General features: G+C 43.6%; 1 protein-coding gene across 1 annotated transcript in view; it reads left to right on the forward strand.

The window, feature by feature from the left end:
* plekha8 (pleckstrin homology domain containing, family A (phosphoinositide binding specific) member 8) overlaps window positions 1-22,295 on the forward strand; it is a 32,951-nt gene extending 10,656 nt beyond the window's left edge. Inside the window, exons 3-13 of the mRNA XM_084335648.1 lie at window positions 2,386-2,541; window positions 4,002-4,123; window positions 7,528-7,686; window positions 10,467-10,507; window positions 10,626-10,753; window positions 12,429-12,840; window positions 13,923-14,008; window positions 15,127-15,185; window positions 16,009-16,210; window positions 20,312-20,373; window positions 21,887-22,295. Coding sequence (XP_084191774.1) covers window positions 2,386-2,541; window positions 4,002-4,123; window positions 7,528-7,686; window positions 10,467-10,507; window positions 10,626-10,753; window positions 12,429-12,840; window positions 13,923-14,008; window positions 15,127-15,185; window positions 16,009-16,210; window positions 20,312-20,373; window positions 21,887-22,084 — 1,625 coding nt within the window. The 3' untranslated portion in view covers window positions 22,085-22,295. The remainder of the gene's footprint in view (window positions 1-2,385; window positions 2,542-4,001; window positions 4,124-7,527; window positions 7,687-10,466; window positions 10,508-10,625; window positions 10,754-12,428; window positions 12,841-13,922; window positions 14,009-15,126; window positions 15,186-16,008; window positions 16,211-20,311; window positions 20,374-21,886) is intronic.
* Window positions 22,296-25,452: the final 3,157 nt, after the last annotated feature.

A 25,452-nucleotide genomic window follows, 5' to 3' on the forward strand; every position in this document is an offset into this window, starting at 1 on the left:
GATATAATAATGTAATATTGTTCAAAACATACCTGATAATAATTTTTTTTATTTTTATTTTTTAATCCTCTTTTTCTCTGCCTGGTTTTCTGTGCTTTTTCCTCCCATCCCAATTTAGTCGTTATGCCAATTCCCCCCTCCCCTACCTGGTTGTTGTGCGCATGTGCCCCCTACTGGTCGGTCTAGGGAGCCCTGAAGTCTACCACATGCTTCCTCCGACACATGCGGAGACAGCGCGGACTCTCATTGGTGAAGTGTAACGCGTGGGAGGTCACGCTGCCTTCACCACTTCCTGTCTTTTGCTGTGCAGGCGCCCAGACCTGACCTGTAGGAGTCGCTGTCCACAACGCCAGATTACCACCCATCAACTTCCCTCCCGCTAACTCAGCCAAACGAGTTAGGTCGCTTTCACACAGGGGCTGTTTGGTCCGGATTATCGGACCAGAATTCGATAGTCCGGTTTTTCGGGTTTGTGTGAATGCGGTCGAACTCGGTCCGCCGGACCAAACAGGCGAACTCTGGTCCGCCTGAAAACGTAGGTCTTGGTTCGCTTCATCGGACCAAACACGAACCAAATATAGGAAGTGCTTATTACCACTGCTCGCAGCATTCAATGCAAAACAAGCACACTGCATCTATCTCTCTATCTATCTATATATCTAACTGTGCATCTTGGGAAGAAGGAAGAAAAAAGGCGGCTTATTATATTATTATATATATATAACAACGTGGTGTACAAGTTGTTTAGCGAGAGGATGGTGGTAATCGGCTTCAATAGAACAACTCGCCTCCGCTGATCTGGAGTCAGACAGAGCTCGCAGTCCACACACAGACACACACACGCGCGCGCACACACGGGCTCGCAGCCACACACACATTTCCACTGTCCAATAGACGAGCGCCCTTTTCGACCGCGTGACATTGTTCAGATAGTTTGGTGCGCCTGACAGATTGCTATGTGAACGCAGGCGAACCAAATGAAGAATGCAACAATGTTGCAACTTCACCACCAGAACCGCACAGAGTCCACCAAAACTATATGTGAAAGCGACCTTAGTGTGACGACTGGCCCAAGCTGGAGGCAATGCTGACACCTGGATTCGAGACCGGAGTCTCTCGCATTGGTGACGAGCACAATCTCCGCTGCGCCACCCAGCCGCCCAAGATGATAATAAATCTGATTCTCATTATGATTCTTTACTATTTTAAATGCGAGTGCTGGAGATAAACTCACAGAAATAATGTACTCTAGGTGTTTCAAAAGTAAACCAAGCAGTACAGAATTGCCTTGAAGCTGGAGCCTCTGTGAGGAAGGTAGCTTCACCATTGTCCATTGACTAGTGCAGCTAGCAAGGCTACTTCACTTGTACAACTCACTTCAGTTTTCTGTGCATAAAACAATTGAACTAGACTGCTCACACTGGCACACAAACACACACATGGATATTGGGTAATGCTACTTTGGGGTATTGGATTTATTTCAGATATTGTTATGTGGTGGGGAGTTTGTTCCACCATTGTGGAGCGAGGAAAATAGCATTACTAGTATGTAGTATAATATATAATAATAAACTGGACTTTTGAAGAAGTCTTTATTCATCATGCAGTGACACACACGTGCAGTTTTTTTGGGTCGCCAATGAGATAGGCGCCGCGCCCCGGGGGCGTCCATTTGAATACCAACCGCTTTGTGCGTTTTGCGAATCTGATTGGCCACTGACGTTTCTGGTCATGTGACATGTGCGCCCAATCGCGTGACGCGCCCATTTCCGCCCCGACCAGCAGCAGACTACCTAACGCCTAGTTTATCACTGGTTAAGCTTAGGCGACTCTTTCGAAGTTGGTTAAGGTTAGAGTTTGGAATCGGGGCTGGCGTTCTATCGCCCTGCTCTAAGACAAACTCTAAAACTTAACCAACTTCGAAAGAGTGCCTAAGCTTAACCGGCGAAAGAACTTGCCGTCACATGATTGGTGCACATGTCACATGACCAGAAACGTCAGTGGCCAATCAGATTTGCAAAACGCACAAAACGGTTGGTATTCGAATATAGGCGCCCCGAGGACCAATCAAAGTGCTCCTGTACGTCTTCGTCAGGGAACGCGACAGCGTTAGCGATCGGTTGTGCATGTTTTTCCATTGGGTTTATCTTATCTTACCCTTGCGAGCATGGGGAGAACATGCAAACTCCACACACAAAGGCCTGGGAGATACCCCAACCTGGAAACCTGGTCCCGAAGCGGGAATAAAACCCTGGACCTTCTAGCTGTGAGGCGACAGTGTTAACCACTACACCACCGTGCCGCCGCAGTAATAGTATGTAGTAATAGTAATATGGTAATATTTATTTTACATTCATGCCCCTTCTCTCCTCTACTACACTATAGTCCATTCCTCTGACTTCACTCGAGTCGACCTGACCATCCCAGGAGAGCAGTACTTTTACCTCAGAGCCATCAACGCAGCGGAGAGGCAGAAATGGCTGGTGGCCTTGGGAACGGCGAAAGCCTGCCTGACAGACAACCGGACCAAGAGAGAGAAAGGTGGGGCACGCTGGCTTTTTGATGCATTGTTATAACTAATCGTCGTTCCCTTTTTTATGAGTGACTCGCATCGCGACACTCCCCGAGACCGTGGATGTTTGGAACGCTTGTAAGTAGGGATGCTCGATATTGGCTTTTTTACCTATACCGATATTGTCCAACTCTTAATTTCCGATACCGATATCAACCGATACCGATATATGCAGGGTTTCCCCCCCCCCCAAAAAACGGAATAATTTCAGGTAATTAACACTATCAGTGCCTACCTTGTTTACCTTTTTACCCTGTTGAATGCCATCATCCACTTCAATGTTAGCGTTAAAAACGCCTAATCTATGTTTTAAATTATGGCTATGTGTCTAATCTGCCCGTCGCTTATCAATTACTTGTTTGCAGTCAACATTGTCGAAACGGATTGTTTTGGTTCATTTTTGTTTTATAGCATTTTGAAAAGCCCTTGTTTTCAAGGAAAATATAAAGATTCCGTGATAAAAGACATCTACTGGAATATTCTAGAATACACAAAAACATTGTAATTTTTCGGCCTATTTATGAATCGTTTTCAAATAAACGCTAGATTATCGAACGCTAGAAGCGATCTGAAATATCTATTCTCTTATTTCCTCATCAGCGATCACAGCCACACAGCCACACACAGCATAGGGCAAACGCTTATATCTCCGTGAAAACAGGTCTGATTATCCTAAGACTGGTAAAATAGATTCCTTACCTGAGATCAGATGTTATCCAAAAAGATTATTCCAATTCCTGATCGCCATTCCAAATATCGATCACGCTTATTGGCTGCTGTAAATATATATTCCAGGCTGATTTCCGTCTCGCGATCAGATCCCTCTTGATCAGACGTCTCGCCAGCACAATGGAGCCAGTTGGCTCCACCTCTACAGATCTACAGATCCCAGGTCAGTCTAATCGACTGACCTGCAGTTACACAGGGATAGACGATAGGGGGCGCTTTTTTCACATTCGAGCTCCTGAAGGGGTTGCTGTACCAACGGGGGACTCGGTTGATGAAATATGAATTCAGATCGCTAATAAAAAAATAAAACGACATTTGTCGTCGTCGGCACTCACCGGGGGGGCTGATAAAACGAGATATGTCGTCGCTGGTAACATTACATATCTCTTGTCGTGTAATTAACACAACATTATGCATACAATAAATAAAATACTAATTTGTTCTTACTTGCTTGCCTGGGTAAATAAAGGTAAAATAAATGTAATTTTTATTCTTTTTTTACATTTATTTAATAATTTATTTTACCTTTATTTAATAATAATCGATCAATACATTTTATTTTTCTTTGAAAACTGATACCGATATTTTCCGATATCACATTTTTATGCCAATATCGGCCGATAATATCGGTAGGGCGATAATATCGGACATCCCTACTTGTAAGTAATTCACACTTTTTTTTGTCCTTGACCACACCCAGAGCTTCAGGAGAGCACGGAGGCACTGAAGACGAAGATGTCCGAACTTCGACTGTACTGCGACCTTCTCCTCCAGCAAGTCAACAACATCAAGGACAGCGATGAGCTGGAAGACCCGGCGGAGGTAAGTTCTGCGGTTCGGGATGAGCTTTCGAAATACGAGAAGACACCGCTGGCGTGAGCGTGCAGTATCAGGGTGCCTCATATGATAAGATGATCCTTTATTAATCCCCTTGGGGAAATTCGGGTGTCAAAGCAGCATGGGGGTGTACAGAGCTTCACAGTCCTATACAGTCCAGTATCTATATACACTATAGATACAATATAAAATATAAATACAAATACAATATAATATAAAAACAGTACAAATACAAGATAGTCCAGTGATATGAGTCTCTAGTTCTGAGTTCTGACAATGATAGTTCTGGCAGCAGAGTCAGATCATTTGTAACTACAGACCGATCACAAGTTTTCTCTATGTATATTGTATGCACTATGCACACAAATTCCTAGTATTGTTCAAAACATACTTGGTAATAATAATAAATGTTTTTCATTCAACACCTTTCATACAAGAATTGCAGCTCAAAGTGCTTCACAGCAGTAAAAAAAAAAGACATAGGCATAAAGTTCAGATGTAAAATCTGCCATAAAATAAGCATAGAACATTAAATCATGTAATGTTTCATATTAGGATCTAAATCTGATTCTCTCCTATTTTACATGCGACTGCTGGAGATGAATTGACAGAAATATGGAACACCTAAAAATAGGTGACTTTCGGACGTCCATTTTTCCGGTCAGCGGATGTTGTTGCTCGCTGCTAAATGACATCCAGTCAACCGACCATTCCTGTGTTTAAGATTAAGATGAAGATAAAGATATTCCTTTATTGATCCCCTTGGGGCAGCATGGGGGAGGGGGAGGGGAGGTACAGGTAGTGGAAGACATGGTACAGGTCATAGAATTATCATTGTGGACGAGTAAAAAATAAAATAGAATAAAAAGGCAGTATATATAATAACAATATAATTAACTCTGGACATGTGCAACAAGGTGCAAGATGAGGGTATGTATGTCCGTTATATTTGCCCTACAATAAATATAGTTGCAATATATAATCTAATAAACCAATCTAATATATAATGTAAAAATACTAAATGCAAAAAATATGCTCTGATGAAGTATACAATATACACATAAGGTGCAGTATGCATGAGGTAAGTATGGGTTATCTATTGTCCTTTTTAGGTGGGCCAGACACACTCGTGATGGAGGATCCCAGTAGTTGGATGTCTGGCAGCGGTCCCTGCCCACTGTTGTGGAGCCTGCACCAGATGAAGGCTGTGTCTGCTGAAATACCTAGTTTCTCTTAGCATTAGAAGCAGGGTTTCCGTTAGAAAAAATTGTTGCCGGCCTCAGTGTCCGGTAGATTTCAATCTACCGGTCAAATGAGAGAAATTCCGGTCAGAGTTTATTGAGCTTAAAAACAATTGATAGGCAAAAGAATGACAACAAAACAAAAGAATGACATCAAGGCATGTAGATTTATAATATTTTTACTTGAAACTAGGCTACTTTTGCGTATAAAGTCATTATATTCCAAATAAAATAAGTCCCGAGACTCGTGCTGCTGCCGACTTTAAATCAAATAGGTGTCTGTGGGCAGTCGCCCGACATTAATAAACAGTCTGTTATAATCACATTTTTATGAGCTAACGAATTCCGTTATATTGGACATTTGTATTAATTATATCAAGCGAAGAACTGAGAAATTTGGCAGAGAGAGACGGCAACATTATCGTGGGTTTGCGTGACGACTCTCTCTCTCCACCTCCCAATGACTTATTTGCGAGAGTATGTCGATGCAGAGCAGCAGATTCAGCTGTTATTGGCTCTTTTCTGGGGACCGCACAGCAGCGCCCCCCACCCAACATTGAATTGAGAATGGCTGAATTGGAGTACTGCTGGAGTACTGCATTGTGCTGCTGCTGCTCCGGCTCTGCAGCTTCACAAAAGTTCGCACACCCAGCACTAAGCTCTCGCTGACAACGTCGTTGTCATTATTAGTAATGATTGTTTCGTTCATCGCATAGGCTATTTAATTTTTGCCTATTTTAATACAATTCAAATAATCAAATTGTGCTTAGACTCAGGGAATTATTTTCACCGGACATTAAGACCGGAGAGATTAAATATGTCTGACTTCAACAGATTTTGCCGGTCAAATACCGGTAATTACCGGCTAACGGAAACGCTGATTAGAAGTCTATTTTCTTTTTGGATCAAATATATTTTTTCTTTTTATACACAAAACAAGACAAACACAATACAGTAACAATAACAAGACCTCACAATACCACAATAATAACAACAATGACATTAGCAATAACAAAAATAATAAACACAGAACATAACATTAAAAATCAATTCGTCCCCCACCCCAGGACCCCCGGAACCCCCAGGACCAACACCCCGACCCCGCTCCGCTGCTAGATTGTGGCCTTTACTCTCTTGGCCGCTGAGACCCAACGTCCAATGCCGGCCTGTCCAACCCCATCACCTGTGCAGTAGAGATTTCCATATAAATTATATCCAACAGTGTCGGAGACCAATTAATCATTGTGAGCCTCAGGTTCTTTCCACTTCATGGCTATCAGCTTTTTGGCTGCAGTAACATTAGCATTAGAAGTGTATTTTACGCCGAGCTTCTTCCGCTCTCCTGTTTCCATGGCTGACACTAGTAGCCAGGGCGTCGAGGGGAATGTCTTCACATGTGCTCGGTGTTAACTCTTTCTCTGCCACGCATTAGCCTCATCCTATAGTAGCTACCGCCATCACTGTAAACGGTGGAAGTCGCTCACCTTGTTTGCAGGGCTATAACTATTTAAATATTATAGCTATATATGCAATACTATGGCCCATTTGACATTGAGTATCTATCGTTCAAGATGTGAAAAAGGAATATTTTTTCCATCCATACATTCTCGTTTTTTACCGTGGTGAATATAAGTATGGTTTTAGAGCGGTCTGGGGTAATTCCTGGAAGGCTAGTATTAGGCCGCAACGCATATTATACTTAATCCATTGGCATTTCGTCCCTATACACGGGGGGGGGTCGTTTATGGTTAATTGATTGTCAATAACGGCATTCGTTAGTACAACAGCATAAGTTTATCAGGGCGATGGCTATGAGAACAATGGACAACCAAGCTGAAATTAACGTTAGATTGCTCCTACCTGTGGCCAATGATAATCCAAAAAGAATATTCCAATAATTTGATTGCCATCTGCTAGATCTCCGCCCGGATTACTTTCAATGACGCGCAGCCCCACACACGGAGACACAAAGGGAGTGCAACATCGGCCGCATACCACCAGGAAATAGCGAATAAAAGAAATAACGATCATAATAACAAGTATACTCGTTGTTGGCGTCCAACGATTGGCAGGCTATAACGAGTATACTCGTCGTTGGCAGGGAAAGGGTTATGGGAACGCGTGTTTATGCAGGTGCTTCTCTCGCAGGCCGGTGTGGACAGTGGAAACATGGTGAAGTCCACGTGCACGACCTTCCTGAGGACGCTGGAGGAGTGCATGCAGATCGCCCAACGCACCTTCAGCGCCGACACGGTGACACATAGCCCGCCCGGCTCCCCCCCGGTGGCGGCCATCAAACCCCAGAAGGTACGCGTCTACCGCACTCTTGTTGCGTCGGGGTATCTGTGGGGTATTAAAAAGTCTTATTCAAAATTCATACAGTAATTCTCAATTTAAGGCTGCAGCCATATTTTCTGAAAATCTGCCTAAAAGTACATGCCCAAGTAAATGGAAGATTGCTCCACTTCTACAAGGTCAATTTGCATGTATAGTAGGAACATCTATGGACCTCGGGGAATGTATTCCCAGTGTCAGAAATATTGTATCTGTTACTATGCTTGAGTAAATTGTAATGAAACAAAGGAGAATATAAATTTAAAAAATTTATAATCTTTTTTAATAATTTTTTTAATTATGTTTTTGGTAGATTTTTATTGGTTTTTACTACCGGGCAGTCCGGTAGAGAGAGAGGAAGAATGGGAGACAGAGCACGGGAAGACATTCGGCAAAGAACGGCGGGTCCGGGAATCGAACCCGGGTCGGCCGTGCCGCGACGCAGTGCGTTACGTGGTTCGCCACTTGGGCGTAATTTTTTATAATCTTTGACGGTGAATAACACCATGCTAACATTGGGCTCGGAGGAATTTCGTTCACATTCAGCACCTTCTTGAGATCAAGTGTACAAAAAATCTAAGCAAATGAATAAAGGGGAGATGATTTTTTGTAGGATTTGTAGATGGATACAGTACTGAATTTTGCCATCCGGACACATGCTATTTGAAATATAATGCAATTTGAATATATAATATCAGGCCTATAAATTACCTTATTATGGCCAAGTCATACATCTATGGACAGGGCCAAATCTCCTCCTCTTCTAAATATATGAAATGTTTGCGAGAATTTAAATTGGTGCGCAAGTGCAGCCAGTGTCTCTGTGTGTTTTAGTTTTTTTCAGTATGGTCCTGAAATTGGTATTAAATTGAGCTCTTAAGTGGTATTAAAAATATCTTTAAAAAGTCTTAAATTGAACTTGTTGAAACCTGCAGATACCCTGTGTGTGTAAGTAGATGGTGTACTGTAGTATAACCTGTGCATATTTAAAATGTTTAATTTTTTTTGGTTATCTTTCTTCCCCTCTTTTTCCCGATTTTTCTCCCATCCCACCCTTCCTGGTTGTTGCATACTTTCCCCTACTGTTGGTCCGATGCATGTGCAGCCTGGCCGTGCAGGTTCTCACCGGGGAGAGTAGCGTGTGGGAGGCCGCACTATCTCTCAAGTCAAGTCAAGTCAGTTTTATTTATATAGCACATTTCCAGGCAGCGGCAGCTGACACCAAAGTGCTTCACAAGCAAGTTGATAAAAACAAAATAATGTGATGCAAGGTATAAGATTAAAAACATAGCAAAGCAATGAAAGCAACAAAAACAAAACAATATGCAATGAAAGCAATAAAAACTGGTAGGACGCAGTAAAACAAAGAGGATAGAAGGGCCAGGGGTCTAGTGGTAATTAAGTAGGGGGGAAGGCCAAGGAGAACAGGTAGGTTTTCAAGAGTGATTTAAAAGTCTGGGCGGTCCGTACGCTGAGGGGGAGGCTGTTCCACAATCTAGGCACTGCGGTGGAGAAAGCTCTGTCTCCCCTAGTCTTGAGCCTGGTTCTGGGTACCACCAAGAGCAGCTGATCTGAGGGATCGGTGGGGGGTGTGGCGGTGCAAGAGCTCGGACAGATAGGAGGGAGCTGTGCCATTTAATGATTTAAAAACATTTAGGGCTAATTTAAAATCGATCCTAAAGCTAACAGGCAGCCAGTGGAGCGAGGCCAAAACTGGGCTGATGTGTTTGTGTTTTCTTGTTTTGGTGAGGAGGCGCGCGGCTGCGTTCTGCACCAGTTGCAGGCGGCGGAGGAGGGATTTGTCGATGCCCGTGTACAGAGCATTGCAGTAGTCGAGGCGAGTGGTGACAAAGGCATGTATCACCGTCTCTAGGTTACTTTGGGAGAGGTATGCCTTTGTCTTCGCCAGGAGTCTAAGGTGGTAGAAGCTGTTTTTAACTACGGCGCTGACCTGTTTGTCGAATTTAAAATTGCTGTCGAAGATGACCCCGAGGTTCCTGACAGAGGTGGAGAGGTTTGGACCCAGGGGACCAAGTGCGTCAATGAGGGGGGCCGGGGGGCACTATTAAAAACAATGACCTCGGTTTTCCCTTCGTTCAATGTCAGGGAGTTTTCGGACATCCAGCACTTGATTTCTGCCAGGCAGTCAAGCAGTGGTTCTATTGACGTCTTCCCTTGGGTGGGCTTTAAGGGGAGGTAAACCTGCACGTCATCGGCGAAGCAATGGAATGAGATATTGTGTTTTGCCAAGATCTGGCCTAAGGGGAGTATATATAGGAGGAAGAGAGTGGGACCCAATATCGAGCCTTGGGGCACCCCGCAGGTGAGGGGGGCCACAGAGGAAGTGAGGTCACCGAGTTGGACAGAGAAGGTCCTATTACTCAGGTAGGACCGGAACCAGTCTAAGACGGGGCCCCTAAGGCCTACGTAATGCTCGAGGCGAGCTAAAAGGATGTGGTGATCTACCGTATCAAAGGCGGCTGAGAGGTCAAGAAGTAGTAATAGGGATGAGTTTCCTGCATCAGCAGCTGAAATCAGGACCCACCCTTCAGCTTCTCCCACCCTCTAATACTGCCAATTGTATTAGTGAGAGCGGCCAGCCAAGCTGATAGCAACGCCGGGAGCTGGATTTGAACAGGCGAATCCAGCACCTCCGGTGTTGGTGACGAACGCAATCTCCGCTACGCCACCTGACCCCCCGCATATTTAAAATGTTGTCTATGCTAATTTTATGCTTAACCCCCCCCATCCAGATCAAACCGGTCAAACAGTTGAATCAGAACTTCGGCGAAAAGTAGGTTGCTTTGTCCTAATCTTAATGATTCTGTAAATGTTTTAACACACTGCTACTTGCCTACTTAGAGTCAAGCGTGTTGTTTTTAAAAATCACATTTATTTATTCTTCACCCCAGACGGAGAGAGTCGGGGGAAACGTCAGGAGGGTCAGTAGCAGACGACACGCGGAGCCTGGACTCTGGAGTGGACGGGTCGGACAGACCAGACACACTCCCACAGAAAAACCAAACCCCCTCAACAACAGGTCAGTCCTCCTCTGATCACCTGCTCAATTTGCGTTCTACCGCAGTGAAGGAGACCTTCAAACCTACTGCGTGATAAGGAAAGTCCATTGCAATGAGGGAACACTCATTATCTTCTCATTATGTGTACAGAGTCTGAGCAGATGAGGATACAGAAATGATTTTTAAGTGGGCGGACATTATTACATTTCCTTTAATGTTCATTTTGTTAACGGAACCAATATCCGGGGCAACTTACATTTTTATTTTAGTTTTTCAGAATTACATTCATTCAATCTTTATTTAATCTTGAAGGAAAGCAAGCTCTCATTTGCAATGATGCGGCACAATGCTTTCTTTTGTCAAGGTTGGATGCTATATAATTTACAACTATAGTTGTGGCTGTGATAGTGCTATGTTTCTTTTTAAAAAGCTTTGAGTTGATCATTTACCAGTGATTACATCAAAAGGAAAAAAGAAGAATGATCAAGCATTTGGTACCCTGTGTGGAAAAAGGCAGTTGCCACATTTCACACTGATGAGTAATTCATCAGGTCGCACTTATGTAGCCGTCAAACTGGATGGAAAGATGAGCTCTGAGAAACCACTCAAATGAGAAACCACTAAACTGAGAAACCACTTGATTGAGAAACCACTCAAATTAGGGCTGGAAGGAGGTATACAGAATATCAAGGTCATGGATCCATACAATGGTAAATTGCATTACAAGATAAAGAGATACATATTTTTTTAACAATAATCTTTACTGTATATATTTTTTATTTTATTTATTTTTTTAACAATCTGTCAAAGTCATGCCTCCAAGAGGAGTTAACTGTAGAAAAAAAACATGTTTTTGAGTGGAGGGGACCTTAGTGTTAAGGGAAGGGTTAGATTTCTAAACAACCTTTGTAGTGCGGAGGCGGCTATGCGGGCTACGCGTGCCTCTTAAAGGCTCCCACATACTTCCTTCCGCAAGCCGCATCCGCACGTGCGCATTGGTGCGCGTGACGTCATTTGTGTAATTGCCCCAATCAGAGCCGGATACGAGGTCCGTGCGGAGCAGCGCGCTGACGAGAATTACACAAATGACGTCGCGCGCACCAATGTGCGGATGCGGCTTGCGGAAGGAAGTATGTGGGAGCCTTAAGAAGTAACCGTATGCGGGGTGACGCAGCACCGCACACGATGTGATTGGTCCGCTTGCCTCGAGCCATGCATTTCTGCATGTACCTCAAACTATAAATGCTCACGCCCCCGCGATCACCAGAGATAAAGAGCCTACGCGGACGTCTATGACGACCTTTAGGATTTTGGCTTCTGTTAAGGGATAACGAAATTAAGTGTTTTTTGTAGAGTAGAAAATAAAAATAAAACATTTCTTTGGTCGTCATAAGATCATCAAGTCCTATAATTATCAAATATAATTTAGATTCAAAACTAGCACGAAGTGGATGTTTTGCCTTGTATATTATAAAACAGGATGTACAGAGTGCAGATAGACTAGATACCGTCTGTAACTGCAGGGAAGAGCTTCCCCTCAAAACAGGCCACGCCTACTCAACCCCCTGCAGAGAAAAGATAATGTCGGCCAAACATCTTCCTCTTTACTGCCACTTTATTTTAAGCACTGGTTTATTTTCAGCACTGTGTGTGTGTGCATGTCCGTCTGTCTGTCTGTCTCCTGCGCCCCCACAGAGAGCAACACAACCGGCGGAGACTGCTCAGTCCCGGAGGAGACAGCTGAGCTTTCTCCTCAGATCCCCCAGAATACGTCTGAGACGGAACACCCTGACCAGCCAGCTGAGGAGGAGAAGGAGAAGGAGAAGGAGGAGGAGAAGGAGGAGGAGGAGGAGGAGAACTACGCAGATGATGAGGGGGGGAGGGAACAGGAGGAGCAGAGTCACAAAGTGGACCAAATCCAAGAGCACAACAAAGAGGAAGTGAACCCTGTCCAGCCTCAGGACCAACCGGAAGCTGTTCCCGACCAAGACGAGGAAAATCCGCCCAACCAGGACCCGGCTCTGCAGGAAGGCCCGCCCACCCGGGACTCTGCTCTGCAGGAAGAACCAGAGCAGGTGGACACATTCTTCAGCACTATGACTCACAGGTATGGCAACATGCCTCAGGAAGGTCACATTCTCTAGGTCGAGACACCAGTTACTCTCTGAAGGAAACTTACTGTTGACATTTCACCATAGCCAGAATTAGGACAAACGCCAATACTTACATGTGATAATAAGATATCTCTTCGAGGCATTCTCGACTTCTGCTAATTATTATTCCCTCATAGTGCACAGTTAATTTATTGTTCAGAATGCATTTAGTGTGTGCAAATAGAATGTGAATTGTACTGTAAATGAAATGCGAGTTATTATTTAGGTACAGTGCGTGTTAAGCCTATTATTTAGGTGCAATGCATACCGAGGTCAACTGAACTGTTATACTCATTTTGCACTAATACTGTAATAGCTAGTTTGCACAGTCTGAATTATAAACGGGTTTGGAGAATCAAAACAACAAATGTCCCAATGAAGTGTTTTATATTAGTGTGTTTTCTTCTGATCACATGACACACACAGAGATGCCCTCATCAGATGTTTGGGTTTGTAAAGTTTCTTTTTTTCTTTTCTTTCATCATTTTACTCTTTCTTTTTAAACCTATTTTCCTTTTGGATTTTACAGCCGATGAAGTGTTACTGAACATATAACTATTTTGTGAATGATCACAACTGTTCACACGCACACACGCACACACACACACACACACACACACACACACACACACACACACACACACACACACACACATGCTAACTCTTATTGTGATAATCAAGTACATAAATGTCTTGCATACAAAAAAACTACACAGTATTAAATTACAAGACATAGAAAGCTATACATCTTTGAGTAAGCCAGTCACTGGACAGAACAGCTGATTATTGATTTGTCAGCGCGGCAAAACGATTTTTCTGTCCGGCTCTAGGCGCCCGTAGGCTGAGTCTCGGGTGGAAAAAGGCACAGAATTGCATGATTTTGTGTGAATGATTTCTATGGCTTGCTTTTCCTGTTTGTATCCTTGCTTCCTTTTTAGTTTGATTTGATCAAATAAAAATTTTAATGGTGGACATCGCTCTAATGTATACTCCTGTTTGGATCTGTTTTTTTGTTTTTGTTTTTACTTGTTTTTAGATTTAGTGATATAAGACTGGACGACGACAATGGTATCCCCACACAAGACTTTTTGGACTCATGCTATGCAATAGTGCCTGTTTTAGGTAGGATCACTTTCAGTCTCTACACCTCATTCAACTTTTATTTCCTCTTATTTCCTCTTATGACCATCTGCGTCTCCAATCCTTTAAAGGTACACTATGTTGTTTTGGAGGAGGGGGGGGGGGGGGGGGGGTCTGTTTGCAGAGCCCCACAAAGGACATTTACCGCTATTCTATCTTACGTTATCACGAATGAAAATAAACAAATCTTTAAGCACTGTGAACCAAACGTAAGCCTAGAATATTGTGTTTTGTTAACACATTTCAGCAGTGAAATGGTAGCTTTTCAGGTAGTTTTCTAGCTTCAAACAGTGTTCCAGGGGTTCAGTTTACCTGTGGACAGTTTGTTTATTCTGTTATGAAGATGTACCTTTAGGAATTATTCACTTCTCTGCCTCTCACAAAATGACACTGTGCACCTTTTAATCCACTTTAAAAAATCATCCCGTTTCCTGCTACCAACGCATGTTCTCCCACTCATCTATGTGGCGACTGCTGCCTGTCTTCCCCTTTTAACTCTCTTGTTCTTTCATATCCTCATCTTTCATACCCTCATCATCTTCCCTTCTGCACTTTTTATCCTTTACTCTTATTTTGTTCATGTGTCATTCTATGAGGATTACTAATCAGTCATTTGACTTGATATTTATTATGTGACTGTTTGGGTGTGGGACTGGGTTGTTATGTAGTCCACCTGTACTATGGGGATGCAACACACGCATGTCCTCAGTTTCTAGTAATGTGCAGTATAACCAGTATGCAGTGTAGCATAGAGTATAACTACATTATAAGCCCACTAACACTCATCTTATATTTTGTCAGTGTTGCCAGGTAGAGGGCTGGTAGTTCCAAAATTAACAAGGACAATGATGGGCTAGCACATTTAATAACATTAAAAATAACATGACTATTTTATTCTGTCATGTTGTACCCTGAAGTTTCCATGGCGATATTATAAATCATTCTAACAAGGAGGTTGCCATTCCCCCTTCACCCTCTCATGGCTTGTTTGTATTAAAAGTGATGGTACCATCAACATCAAGTCTCTTAATAATAGAACACCAGAGCTAAGCCAATGTACTTCGTACTCAGAGAAATGACCCAGGACTCTCTCTCCTCAGACAAACTGGGCTCCACAGTGTTTGCACCAGTTAAAATGGATTTTGTCGGAAACATAAAGGTAAGTTTATCACCAACAATATTCACTGTACAATGAAAAGGTCAAGTTTAGCACATTTCTTGGAAAGAGACGACACAACAAAAAAAAAATTCGTTAACCTACTGCATCAGAACATCACTAGCACTTCTCTATATGTCCACAGGGTGGTGTTTGTTATGCTTCTTTCAGAAGCCTCCCCCATCATTCTCAAATAAAGACAATTATCCTTTTAAATATACCTTAGTAGCCAGATTACGTACAACTCGCCTATACAATGATCATGGTAACAATGCTGTACCAAGTGACATTTAATCTAAATGTTATCAGTTGTGACGTTGTATGGTTTACTATTGTGTTGCTATAAATGAGGATGTTGACATAATGCAGTGTAGAAGCACTGGCCTGCTATGCTTGGTAAAAGAAAAACACAGTGACTAGTGAATCAGATGTGTCTCCGCATTACTGTCTCCTGTTAATAACTGTAGAAAATGTAAATGTGGAGGAATACTCGGTAGTAGTCATTTATATATTTTATACCCAGTTTAATCACCTGTACATTGTATATCACTATTGCACTTTACAGCTACATTTGCACTCTGGTTGGATGCCAAACTTCTTTTCGTTGTACTGTACTTTGTGCTGTATGATGACAATACATTTGATCTAATCTAATTTAATCACCATGTTTTAAAAAGACGTCGTACTGTCAGAGACAGAGTCTGAACCTACTTTGAGAGTGTGTGGTATTCCTCCTCATTTGAATCTCTCTGCCAGTACCAACACCTCACAGCGACTGTGGTGTGTGTGTGTGTGTGTGTGTTTGTCGACTCTTTTGTATGACTAGAAGATCAACCAGAAGCTTGTGTCCGACCCTGAGAACTTCCCCACGATGCAGTCCATCGTGCTGCATGAAGTCCGGACCAACGTGACCCAGGTGCGGAACTCTGCCACGGAGGCTCTGCTGTGGCTCAGACGAGGCCTCAAGTTCCTCAAGGAGTTCCTGTCTGAGGTCCATGCAGGACAACGGGACATCCAGGGAGCACTCAGTGAGTTAGCACTGTGTTACACACACACCCCCAGGGAGCACTCAGTGAGTTAGCACTGTGTTACACACCCCCCCCCAGGGAGCACTCAGTGAGTTAGCACTGTGTTACACACACACACACCCAGGGAGCACTCAGTGAGTTAGCACTGTTACACACACACACCCAGGGAGCACTCAGTGAGTTAGCACTGTTACACACACACCCCCAGGGAGCACTCAGTGAGTTAGCACTGTTACACACACACCCCCAGGGAGCACTCAGTGAGTTAGCACTGTTACACACACACCCCCAGGGAGCACTCAGTGAGTTAGCACTGTGTTACACACACACACACCCCCAGGGAGCACTCAGTGAGTTAGCACTGTGTTACACACACACACACACCCCCAGGGAGCACTCAGTGAGTTAGCACTGTTACACACACACCCCCAGGGAGCACTCAGTGAGTTAGCACTGTGTTACACACACACCCCCCCAGGGAGCACTCAGTGAGTTAGCACTGTGTTACACACCATGGTAACAATGCTGTACCAAGTGACATTTAATCTAAATGTTATCAGTTGTGACGTTGTATGGTTTACTATTGTGTTGCTATAAATGAGGATGTTGACATAATGCAGTGTAGAAGCACTGGCCTGCTATGCTTGGTAAAAGAAAAACACAGTGACTAGTGAATCAGATGTGTCTCCGCATTACTGTCTCCTGTTAATAACTGTAGAAAAGGGAGCACTCAGTGAGTTAGCACTGTGTTACACACACACACCCCCCCAGGGAGCACTCAGTGAGTTAGCACTGTTACACACACACCCCCAGGGAGCACTCAGTGAGTTAGCACTGTGTTACACACCCCCCCCCAGGGAGCACTCAGTGAGTTAGCACTGTGTTACACACACACCCCCAGGGAGCACTCAGTGAGTTAGCACTGTGTTACACACCCCCCCCCAGGGAGCACTCAGTGAGTTAGCACTGTGTTACACACACACACACCCCCAGGGAGCACTCAGTGAGTTAGCACTGTGTTACACACACACCCCCAGGGAGCACTCAGTGAGTTAGCACTGTTACACACACACCCCCAGGGAGCACTCAGTGAGTTAGCACTGTTACACACCCCCCCCCAGGGAGCACTCAGTGAGTTAGCACTGTGTTACACACACACCCCCAGGGAGCACTCAGTGAGTTAGCACTGTGTTACACACACACCCCCAGGGAGCACTCAGTGAGTTAGCACTGTTACACACACACCCCCAGGGAGCACTCAGTGAGTTAGCACTGTGTTACACACACACCCCCAGGGAGCACTCAGTGAGTTAGCACTGTGTTACACACACACACACCCCCAGGGAGCACTCAGTGAGTTAGCACTGTGTTACACACACACCCCCAGGGAGCACTCAGTGAGTTAGCACTGTGTTACACACACACCCCCAGGGAGCACTCAGTGAGTTAGCACTGTGTTACACACACACCCCCAGGGAGCACTCAGTGAGTTAGCACTGTGTTACACACACACCCCCAGGGAGCACTCAGTGAGTTAGCACTGTGTTACACACACACCCCCAGGGAGCACTCAGTGAGTTAGCACTGTGTTACACACACACCCCCAGGGAGCACTCAGTGAGTTAGCACTGTGTTACACACACACACACCCCCAGGGAGCACTCAGTGAGTTAGCACTGTGTTACACACCCCCCCCCAGGGAGCACTCAGTGAGTTAGCACTGTGTTACACACACACACACCCCAGGGAGCACTCAGTGAGTTAGCACTGTGTTACACACACACACACACACCCCCAGGGAGCACTCAGTGAGTTAGCACTGTTACACACACACCCCCAGGGAGCACTCAGTGAGTTAGCACTGTGTTACACACACCCCCAGGGAGCACTCAGTGAGTTAGCACTGTGTTACACACACACACACCCCCAGGGAGCACTCAGTGAGTTAGCACTGTGTTAGACACACACACACACACACACACACACACACACACACACACACACACACACACACACACACACCAGGGAGCACTCAGTGAGTTAGCACTGTGTTACATTTACATTTAGCTGACGCTTTTATCCAAAACGACTTACAAGTTCTGTACGACAAGTCAGCAGGAAGGGTACAACTCTATCAGCTGAGTAACAATGTTCATCAAAGTGTTGAGTGCTACAGTGTAGGTTAGTTTATTAGGACAAGTGCATGACAGTAAGGTTAGTTAGGGTTAGATTTTTTTTTTTTTTTTTTACGCAGACACACACAGAGAGACACACAGAGAGACACACGCATACAGACATACACACAGACACACACACACAAATTCACAGACATACACAGTGACACACACAGAGACAAGTCCACATTTCTACTTTTATACCAATTGACCATAGTCGCACAACGGCCATTTTGCTCTTATGTCATGCTGGGGGATCCTCCTTTGAACGGCCCTTCTAAGGTTTCTCTCCTTCACGTTGCCTGTGGTGCTTTTCCCCCCCTATTGCTAGGTTTTTAGTGAGCTTTTCCTTATCTTCGCTGGGGTATGTCTGGGACTGAGTGTTGCATTTATTTAGGATTTGATGGTGGTTTTTGTTCTTGATTTATTGTGATGTTTCTTCTTGACTTGTTTAAAGGTCCCATGCATTATAAATGGCCTTTTCCAGTGTTTAGCATTGTTTCCTAGCAATGGGGGATTATATCAATGTGGTCTGTGTCGTTAATTATCATATTGACTCATCAGTCTAGTCTCGAGTTCACGAGATCTTCCCTCACTCAACTAAGCCGCTCTGATTTGACGGTATTGCTGACGTGAATAAGGTACTGATTGAGCTGATTGTGATCTGATTGGCTCTGTGGTTGTAGTCACTGCCCACAATTCGCTCAACAGAGCGAGTGGATTACTTCCTCAAACAGAGTGCCGAGTCCAACAGACAGCAGAGAACGAGCGAGAGAGATGGAGAGAGAGGGAGGGAGAGAGAGAGAGGGACCGCACGGGACTGACCGTGCGCAGGTTGTGTGTAAATGCTCCGTGTGTCCCTCTCTCTCTCTCTCATCTCTCTCTCTCTCTCTCTCTCCCTCACAGTCGGGAGCACTAGCTTATCACTATCAAAATATCTTTGCGCATGCTCACATGCGCACGCCCGTATTCCGATCCGTGCAATAATAATCGGAGGTATATATTGTCATTTGAAACAAGTTACCAATGCATTGTCCCGTCGGATTATGCCCCCCACGGTGAAATTATTAGTGTCCCCCTCAATCTCTCTCTATCTCTCTCTGTGCCAGTCGCAGACTGTGTGGGTGACTGTCACTCAAAGCGCTTATGGGCGGAGCCCATCCAATAACAGCCTGAAATCCAAAGGGAGAAAAATTATGCTTTTGAGTACTTGATTAGAAATATAAAAAAAAAAAAAAAAAAAACCTACAGATGTGTTCCATAGACTCACAGGAATTGTGTAAAGTTGCCCAAATAGTGCAAGGAATAGCAATGCATGTCCCCTTTAAAGAGACGTTACCTTGTGGTTTCGGGCTTTACAAATGCATTTTTATTTGATTTGATTATGCTCAGGTTGGGTTCCTTTCCATCCTGTTCTCACCCAGATCTCCATATTCTACCCGTTATTTAATTTCAAACCTTTATTTCAACTCGTAAGACCCCGACGTTACCCTCATTTACAGCGAGGTTAAGCTTACAAAACAAGACATACCGGTAGTTTATCAGCAATTTCATACATATAGGCACAATAAATAAGAATCAACTATAGAAATCAGCTTAGACAGTCACAAGTTGACGCAGTGGTCGGAGATCATACTGTACTTTTAAATGCAGCAAAAGAAGGATTCTTGGTGTTGGAAGCATCAAAGGAAAAAGCTGTTTTTTCTAGTTCAGAGCAAACTGGAGGAACTGGAGGAATCCTAAGAACCAACCAGTTGTTTGAACATGTAGAATAGGTTCCAAGATTCCATTCCAAGTGTTGTAATGTAAGAGGGAGGTTTACCGATGAGGGCTTTAGAGAAGGCCAAGGTAGGGGGGTGTTCTGCAGCCATATGACGGGTGGGATGGATGACTCTTCCTCCTCTAATCTCCCGTTTCTGTCCCTCAGACAGTGCCTATGGAAAGACCCTGCGGCAGTACCATGGATGGGTTGTGAGAGGAGTATTTGCTGTAAGTATTTCCAACCAGTCCTTTTCTTTTTGTGTATCACTTTTGTGATCAAATGTGATATAAATGTATTCCCTTTTGGGTTCTTCCATATTTTGGATTAAAGGTGCACTATGTCGTTTTGTGAGAGGCAGAGAAGTGAATAATTTCGACGGTATATTTTCACATCGGAATAAACAAACTGTCCTCAGAGTAAAATTGGATCCTTGGAATGTTACTATTTCACTGCTGTCGTTTACAAAGGCAGGGCCCGCAATTTTGTTAACAAACATATTCCAGGCTTACGTTTGGTTCACAGTGCCTAAAGATTATTTTGTTTTAATTTATGATAACACAAGATAGAATCATTCCAAGAATTACAGTAAATATTTTTGCAGGCTCTGCAAACAAATCCCCCCTCCCCCGAAACTGCATAGTGCAGCTTTAAAATGTCAAGTTCAGCTTCAAATCCATTGTCAACATAGAAGTACTGTGGTGGAATACGGACTTGGATGAAAATAAGAACAACAATTGTTAATACAGTTAATTAAAAATAAATAAAATAGCCGCTGTACGCTGTTAAGTGCAGCTCAGGTGGGTGTTTATATTCCGGTACCTCCTACCAGAGGAGAGGAGAGAGAAAGGTGCATGGGTCACACTGGGTCAGGGTGGCTGGGGTCTTGTTGTGGAATAAATGAGCCTAGACAGTGAACTGTAGAAATTCAGATGAGTCAAATTGTATAAAAAGAACATTGTTTTATTTCTGTGGCCACAGAAAAGTATCCTCAGTTTACAATCAGAGACGAGTGAAACACAAGCGTCTGACCAGAAAGTGAGAAAGAGCTCTGGTCAGACTTACAATTAAATACCAGCTGGGAATGACAAATGAAAACAAAGATGGGTTTAGGGGTTTTGTCTGATATGAAGACAACAAGAAAAGAACAAGATGTGATTTTCCTTGGATGCGCCATATCTAAGTCAAGCTGCCCTGGGCCTTGGCCGTTGTTTTAAGAACACTGTTAAGTCTGTCGCCCTAGTGTCTATGCATTACTATTTACTATATTAACTAGTCAAGGCTGTACAGATTATATGTATTTAAACAGAGCTATGAACATGCCCAGTAAGCTGTACAAATGATGTAATAGGATGAAACATATAATGACCATTACAGTCTCTTTCAGGGTCATGTTGGATTCAAATTAGATTAAAAAGTATCGTCATCATACAGCACAAGTACAGTACAACGAAAATAAGACATGAAAATTTGACATCCAACCAGAGTGCAAATGTAACAGTAAAGTACAATGTACAGGTGATTTAAACTGGGTATAAAATGTATAAATGAGTACTACTGAGTAATAGTGCTAATCAGATGTATGTACAGAGATGTAGTATTAATATGTACAGTGATACAGGTATAAAGACACTACGGTAGTACGTCATACTGGCCAGCAAGAGTCGGTAAGGGATATGTATAGATATAGTATCTACAGATATGTAGGTTGATTTCACTGTGACTCTCTGTCCGTGTTCCCAGTTGGCGCTCAGAGCCGCTCCGTCTTACGAGAGCTTCAGCGCCGCCCTGGTGTCCACAGAGGGCGAACAGCTGAAGGAGGGCTTCGCCATCGGCGTGCACAGAGACCTGGGGGTCTACCTGCCTGCCATGGAGAGGCAGCTGGCCATCCTGGACGCCCTGTACGAGGAGTACAACCTGGAGTCTGACGAGGTGGTGTGAAACCGGACAGAGCGTGCTCAGAACGTTGGACCCCAGCTTCGGGAAAGAGGGAGCGGGGCTGGAGGCAATGATGGATGCTAAACGGCAAAGCATCCTGGGTATAAAGTAGAGCGAACATCCGCATTGAAGATGTTTCTAGTGCTTCTCATACTGTACTGGCAGTAGAGGATGTAGGTTTGAAGGGTCATTTGAGGTGGAAGGCTTGTTTTCAGTAGCCATCTGGGAGGGGAGGGGAGGGGGGATATAAAACATTAACATTATGCAGATGTTACGATTAGATGAACTATGGTTTCTGGGTCTTTGATTCAAAGACGTTCACTGCTAAGGGATTTGTGGCCAGATGATGCAGGCTTCCCAGCCGTAATGATTCATTGTCACACATTAGTCTTCTGTGCACATTCTGTCACGGTATTATTGTGGCTTTTTATGTGCTCTATGTATTCTATGGTACATAAACACGATGTTCATCTCTGCAAACCCGTCACAAAAAGACGTTATCTGTTTCCCCCCTTTCGGCTGATACGAATGCAAATAATTTAATGGGAGATTGCTCTGATTTACCATGACTCATAGTACAGGGTGATATACTGTACACACAAGCTTGTTGTCAACGAGGAGCATCCTATTTTGGCCAAAACCGTCAGAAGAAGTTAAATTCCCCCAGTACCTGCCTTGAGTATGTGATGGAATTCATGGGCTAACTTTTACATGTATTTTTGCACTGAATGTTGAAATTGTCCATTCGGATTTGCCATCAGTACTAAATTTTTTTTTTATTTTTTATTTTTTTTATCTTAAATGTGTGGCATTATTGTTTTAAAGCATTGATATGTGAATTAATCGTTGCTCCAGATGAGATTCACCATGGGACCAAAAGGAATTGTCTGGCTCTGCAACATACACAACATACATTGCAACATAACGCAGCTCTGTCCAGAGCAGCAGTCAACCATCAACCAGATGGCAGTATATTTATTTTGGACATTTCTCTGCACAACCGTTATGTTATCGTTCACACTCTTGTCTCTCTCTTGTCCCATCTGAAAACATGTTTACTGAGTAACATTTATTTATTAACTTCTTAAGTTAAAATAGGTAGTTCACGTTAACACCATCTGAATAATTTACGTCAAGCTTTTACTGTATGTGAAATGTATGGACATCTGCGTCCAGAGCATGGTTATTGATTGCATGGTTTCACGTGTAACTATGATATAGGTGCCAATGGAAATTGAATATAGGAACCAAGGCCTTGAATTAACGCATTAACAATCACGATAATGCTCTGATGTTCTATGAGTGTAGGTCATGTTGTGTGGAGGTGGAATTATTGTCACAAACATCTGGTATTATGACGTACAGCGTCGTAGAACCTCGGCTTTAGTCTGATTCTCATATTCGTGCTCTGTCCTACGTTACACTTGAGCGTTATTACCAGCCTATACAACTAATTTGCTATGATGTCAATTCAATATATAATACAGAACGGATCGTCGGTCGAATCTTTTGAGACCGATCCGGGCCGTTTTTACATAGATTCACTGAGCAGTTCGATCAAAGCAGGAGGATCCTGCATAGGCCTTTTTTCACAACACGCTGTAGTGTTTTAAACAGTATTTCTTGCCCCCCGTACTCTCTTGAGTTTACAGATCAGAGTACAGTAGACACCTGGACAATAACAAATTATTCACAGGGGGTTAACATCAAAGATGTTCAGTGGGCTAATTTTCTTTTGTGCGTATTATTCCTACTGTTAATCCTGACGTTATGCTATTGTATCTTAATATTTCAAATAGATTTTTTTTTCTATGAATGTACATAAGATACCATTGGATTTTTACGTAATAAACCTACTGAAATTGTCTCGCTGTGTAAGCATGATCCTTTTGTTTTAATCGGATGTTTAAGGTGGGTTACGAGTTATGACCTGACCGGACTGTACACGGACTGTGACTTTAACACATGGTTCTGTCCATTTGCCCAGCTGTAGTAAGTGATCAGGCAATAAATACCTTTCCGTGACCCGACCTCCACAGGGTTCCTCAGTCAAGGAAACACCATTGTAGTAATTAACAAATGAGCGTCATGCTCTAGATCAGTGTGCTAGTCTGACATTGAGCTCAAATCAAGCCCTTTTACCAAGAGGTGTGTGTGTGTGTGAGTGAGTGACTGAATGAATGTGCAACAACGTGTCCCCTGCCTGCCTGGTCCACACAGCACCCTGCATGCCAGTCATTCCTCCTTATAGGTCAGGGATTTTCACTTGGCCTGGGGCGACAGCTGGGTCCCTGCCCGTTTCCTGCCCCTGAGGCCTCCCTCGTGTCACCCCCTGCACCACAGCCACAACGCTACACCACCCAAACCTGCATGAAGAGAATCCCTCGTCACTGGAAAAGGCTAGGAACATTGCCTTATATCGAAGCACCAAGGTAGCATCTATAGCCGCGTTGCACCGCAGGAACTTTCCCCTGGAACTACTTGTTCAGGAACTGGGTGTGTTTGCGCCACGGGGACCAGGTTCTATACAGCGGTTCCGGGAGATTATTCTACCCCCAAAAGACCCTGCTCTGGGGGTAGGATGTTTCACAAGTCCAGGAACTTTGGTGGATGGTGCTTGCGGCACTGAACATTCTGGATTTAATTTCACCCCCCAGCTAATCTTTTAGCTACATCAATGAATTAATGAATATTTAATGAGACATTTAATGTCCCTTTGACCAATGTCTGCTGCTTTCAACCAAGGAAACTATAAAAGAAGGAAGGGTCATCACAGAATACCAGTGTTCTATGCTCTGCTTGGTGCCAGACTTTAGTGCCAGTTCTATTGGAGCCTATTAGAATTCCAAATATACAACAACCAATATATCCGTTAGATTAGTTGCATTATAAACATTAGCTAGTTAACAATGTGTTACAGGTCCCAAAGCTGTCGGGTACTGCTATAACAACAAATTTTGTTCGATGTCTTGGTCCCCTGAAACACATAGGAATCACAGAAGGAAGACACGAACCATTCATTTCTCTTTCCAGATCTCCTCTGAGGAGAGGGCGGAAACCGCCACCTTAGGGAACCTGGCGCAACATCACCTGAACTAAATGGTTCCGCTCTCCTCTTCCCTAATAACATATGGCTTCTTCTCACAATAAATGTGAAATTAGTTAATTATGTTCTCACTTTGAATCCTTAAATGTTTAGCTTGCAGCTGGCAAAATAAAGTATTCTACAATAATAATAATAAATATAATAATAATAATCGTACAATTGCAACAATTACACAAGATATTCACATATTCTTGAGGGTACTACACACTCCCCGACAAACAAAAGTGACTCCTAACACTTGACTGATTGATTGATTGATTGAAAA

The sequence above is a fragment of the Notolepis coatsorum genome (assembly GCF_963971535.1).
Source record: "Notolepis coatsorum genome assembly, chromosome: 19".
Classification (NCBI taxonomy): domain Eukaryota; kingdom Metazoa; phylum Chordata; class Actinopteri; order Aulopiformes; family Paralepididae; genus Notolepis; species Notolepis coatsorum.